At 49.6% G+C, this 4,187-nt stretch overlaps 1 protein-coding gene across 2 annotated transcripts in view; it reads left to right on the top strand.

Annotated features, from left to right (window-relative positions):
* Positions 1 to 4,187, top strand: part of LOC106812588 (visual system homeobox 2-like) — a 63,941-nt gene that overhangs the window by 17,387 nt on the left and 42,367 nt on the right. For both annotated transcript variants that reach the window (XM_014816496.1, XM_014816495.1), the window contains exon 2: positions 3,342 to 3,423. In XM_014816496.1, the coding sequence (XP_014671982.1) occupies positions 3,342 to 3,423 (82 nt within the window). The remainder of the gene's footprint in view (positions 1 to 3,341; positions 3,424 to 4,187) is intronic.

Below are 4,187 nucleotides of genomic sequence, written 5' to 3'. Positions count from 1 at the left end.
CCGATGGAGAGAGAGAGAGAGAGAGAGGCCGTGAGAGAGACGAGAGAGAGACGAGAACGAGAGAGAGAGAGGGAGAGAGAAGAGATGAAGAAAGAGAGAGAGAGAGAGAAGAGAGAGAGAAGGAGAGAGAAGAAGAGGGAGAGAGAGAAGAGAAGAGAAGAGGAGAAGGAGAGAGAGAAGAGTGAAAGCGCAGAGAGATAGAAGACGAGAGAAAGAGAGAAAAGAGAGAGAAGAGAGAAAGAGAGAGAGTGGTGAGAGAGAGCAGGGTGAGAAGAGAATAGAGAGAGACAGTGGGAGAAAAGGAAGTACCAAAAGGACCGACTAGCATTAGGAAGAATATAGACAAAGTAGTAGTATAAGGAGAGCAAAGAGAAGGAGATGGACGGAGTTCATCGCAATTATAGAAATAAAGCCAAATCCTCATGGCTCGCGAAGAGCAGAGCGAGAAATATAACTCCGCGAGATCTAACGCAGGGCGGGAGCAATAAAATATATCCAAGGTAAATCCTGGCCCTCTGCACTTGACACTGGTGATACGCCCGAGGGAGAGGCAGGCTTGCGCGCGGTTCTATACATGACTACACTGCATCGTTCACGCCCGGGCACGACGCCAAGCCCTCGACCGCCTGTGCGAGTAATGTCCCACCCTTAATATCTAGTCTAACGCACTGCGCCCACACACATCCTCCGCCCGCAGCCTGGGAACTTCAGCTCACCACCTTAACTATTAGCCTCTCCTACCCTGCGTGACCGCCGCGAGCGCCCCGCACACCGCCACATCCAACCTGCCCCTGCAACTAATGTCCCTAACCTCACGACTGATGAACCACCTGCGAGCCAAAATTGGCTTTATTCCACACTAACTCTACTCCATCGCGCCATCGTCCTGCCCGCGTTCGGCATCTTCCTCCCAGCCCAACTCTGTATGTTTCTCCACCCATACATTCCTCGGTACCTGATACGCCGACACAGTTTACCCCGTTCCCTAACTTTCACTTCCAAGGCGCGTCATATAATTTCGCAGATAAAGAAAAATTCCCATCCACGCTCATGTAATTTATGTTTCCTCCCTACTCAGATTAACACTCATCAATCGCAGTCTAACCATCAAGCTATCTCATACGGTAATTGTTTTGAACTCGTCATATTTAAATTCTGCGGGACTAAAGGAATGGTTTCTTTAACCATAATCTAATTAGCTTGTCGAATTCTCAGTCCGACGTGAACCCCATCTATCATGTATCTATTCACGCTGCTGTTTAATATACTCAAAACTTGAACATCTACACTCACCTCTATTTCAACCCCCCCCAACGAATGGCGCGAGCACCTCCCGTCACCATCCCATCACAACCCGTATGCCTATACCCCCGTCATACTATACTATCCCTACCTATCACCATATCCTCACCTCCCACCACCCACACAACACACGGACCGCGATTCGCACCACCGACACGAGACGCACGCACGGACGAAAACCGACACACCCGCGCGGAACCCCTCCCACAACGCCGCAAGAACACACGCCCCCCCCGCACCACAACGACCCGCACGCAGCCAACATACCACACACACGAACGGACGGCAGCGCGCACTACACACACACACACACACACACACACACACGATCACACACACAGCATACCACACACCACACACACACACACCACACACGCACACACACACACAATACACATCACACACTCACGCAAGCACACACACACACAGCATCACAGCAACACACACAACACACAGCACACACAATACATACAAGTGTGTATGGTGTAACTATAGGCGCGTATATACGTGCGGTTAGTGCGTGCATACGATCATCAACTAATAACTCTGTAAATTATGACAAATATCTTCCGGTCGTTTATTTCAAGTATGCCGTTATTTTTCACATAGTATTAATTAATGAGGTTGTTAGATGATTATTTAGCGTTATTATTAGGCGAAAACATTTTTTTATCGTGAATAAATCGAATATATATATATATATATACACTGGTGCGAGTGTATACATGCAGACAACTCGTAGACAACTCGTAGATGCATGCCCACAGTTCTCGCGTCGGATATTATATTATATGCAGACGCTTTTCTCGTCCATGTTTACTTTGTAACCAGGCACGAGAGACGCGGGTAGCAGCCACGTCTCCCGCAAGATAAACAGAGCGAACCGAACTCCTGCCAAGTAAAGTAATGTAATCTAGCAAAACGCGTAAGTGCTCGTTAAGAGCTAGTCCCTGAGAGACAGCTTTGCCGAGTGCGAATTTGTCAGCGACGTTCGGCGGTGACACGTTGGTTTGGCACGTCGGTAGAATCGCTGCGATTCGAGCACGCCGAGCTGTCGTTCTGCGTTTGCGCGAATCAGGTTTTACGGCGACTGGTTCCAACGAACGAGTGGCGAAATTTCTTTTCGAGCTGGGTAGTGGGAAAGGGTTTCTTACTAAACGACGTAGAATGTACCAGGGTAAATTATCTTAGAAGGCGCAGGCAAAGAGTGCGGCCAGCGAAACAAAACGTAACGACTCCGTTTGCGTTGGAATAATGTCGGACAAAGTAGATGCGGGCGTTGAGCTGGGTGTTGGTGGCTATGCAAGACTAATTGCCTGCAATCGTGATGGAGTGTGGGGCGTTGGCAACGTTGTGCGGTACAGGGCATCCTCAGAGGCCGCGTCTCAGCAGGCATGGTCACGGCCCATGCAGGAGATCGAGCATCACATCACCGGGCTACGACTACCAGGCTAGCACACCCCGCCAGCACTCCGCCGACAAACAACGACGTGAATAATGAATGAAAAGCGGCACGAATTTCGCCAGCACAGCTTCAACGATCCACCACGGCTGCAGCGTTCACTAATTATCTAATTAGCAAGGTCTCATTATGATAATTAATGTGTTTCGCGGCGATACGATAATAAACACATGCACGAGTCTCTCTATCAGCGGAAGCTGCCAAGCGCGTGACACGACGCCATGAATGAAAGACAGGAATAGAGGCAGCAGAGAGTTTACACGAGCCAGATTTAAATGGATAAAAACTTGATAAAAATAAAGATAGAATCCCATAGTAGGGCAGACGCCATGAAGGAGAAAATTACGAAGAAGAAAGAATATAAATAGTAAACGATCTACGTTCGGATGCATTTGAAAAAAGCAAGAGCAACAGCAGCAGCAGCAACAGCAGCAGCAACAACAACAACAACAACAACAACAACAACAACAACAACAACAACAACAACAACAAAAACACGTTCTTATTATAGTAGCCGATGGCGGGAGAATTATATGCACATGCATTCAACGATCTCTGTCTCTTGTTTTCGTTTTAGATACTGACGATGAAAGGAACGGATTTCTACAGCGGACAGGTGTGGCCGGAGGCAAGAAAAAGAAAAAGAAGCGGAGGCATAGGTGAGAGACGTGCAATATATATTTACGCGTTAATTACCGCTATATTAGTTGATTAATTAATTCATTAGTTAATTGACACCATAAATGTTCGCTTCCTTGTAAATGCGTGCCTGGTGTGCGTGCCTGGTGTGCGCGCGTGCGAGCGTGCGTGCGTGTGTGGATACAAACGTGCGTGCCTGGTGTGCGTGCCTGGTGTGCGTGCCTGGTGTGCGTGCGTGAGAACGTGTGTGGATGCGTTCGTGCGTGCGTGCGTGCGTGCGTTCTCTTCATACACCTGCTCATATATGTCATTTGATTTCCGGGGAGGCAACAGCTCTACACGCACGCATCGCCCCGCGGCGACCAATCAGCGGCCGCCATGCGACAGAGAGCGCGGCAAGCGACGCCGGCGGGCCATGCAGCGATGCACTGCCACGGCCGTCACCGCCGAATCCAACCATTCTTGCTGTAGCTGACGTGATTACGAGAGCGGGTAATTAAAATGGGAAGTCGAGAGCAGTTTGGTAACCGCAAACAATGCGCTGCGTCGGATGTGCGGACGCTTGTATAGGCTGCGGCTAATGCGACGCTAGCGCAGAGATGCAGAGTAATCTCCCGCCGCTACATGCAAATGCTGCTCGCCTCGCAGAAATATCGTCTGCGGCACTGATCGCCATTTGTAAGCCGTGCGCGCGCCCGCCGCCAGCCCACTGCATGTAATCGGCTTCTGTTTATCTCTCTCTCTCTCGCTCTCTCTCTCTCTCTCTCTCTCTCTCTCTCTCTCT

The sequence above is a fragment of the Priapulus caudatus genome, unplaced genomic scaffold, assembly GCF_000485595.1.
Source record: "Priapulus caudatus unplaced genomic scaffold, Priapulus_caudatus-5.0.1 Scaffold664, whole genome shotgun sequence".
In the NCBI taxonomy this organism is placed as follows: Eukaryota; Metazoa; Priapulida; class Priapulimorpha; order Priapulimorphida; family Priapulidae; genus Priapulus; species Priapulus caudatus.
The sequence above is the reverse complement of the archived record's forward strand: the minus strand, read 5'-3'. Positions and strand labels throughout refer to the sequence as shown.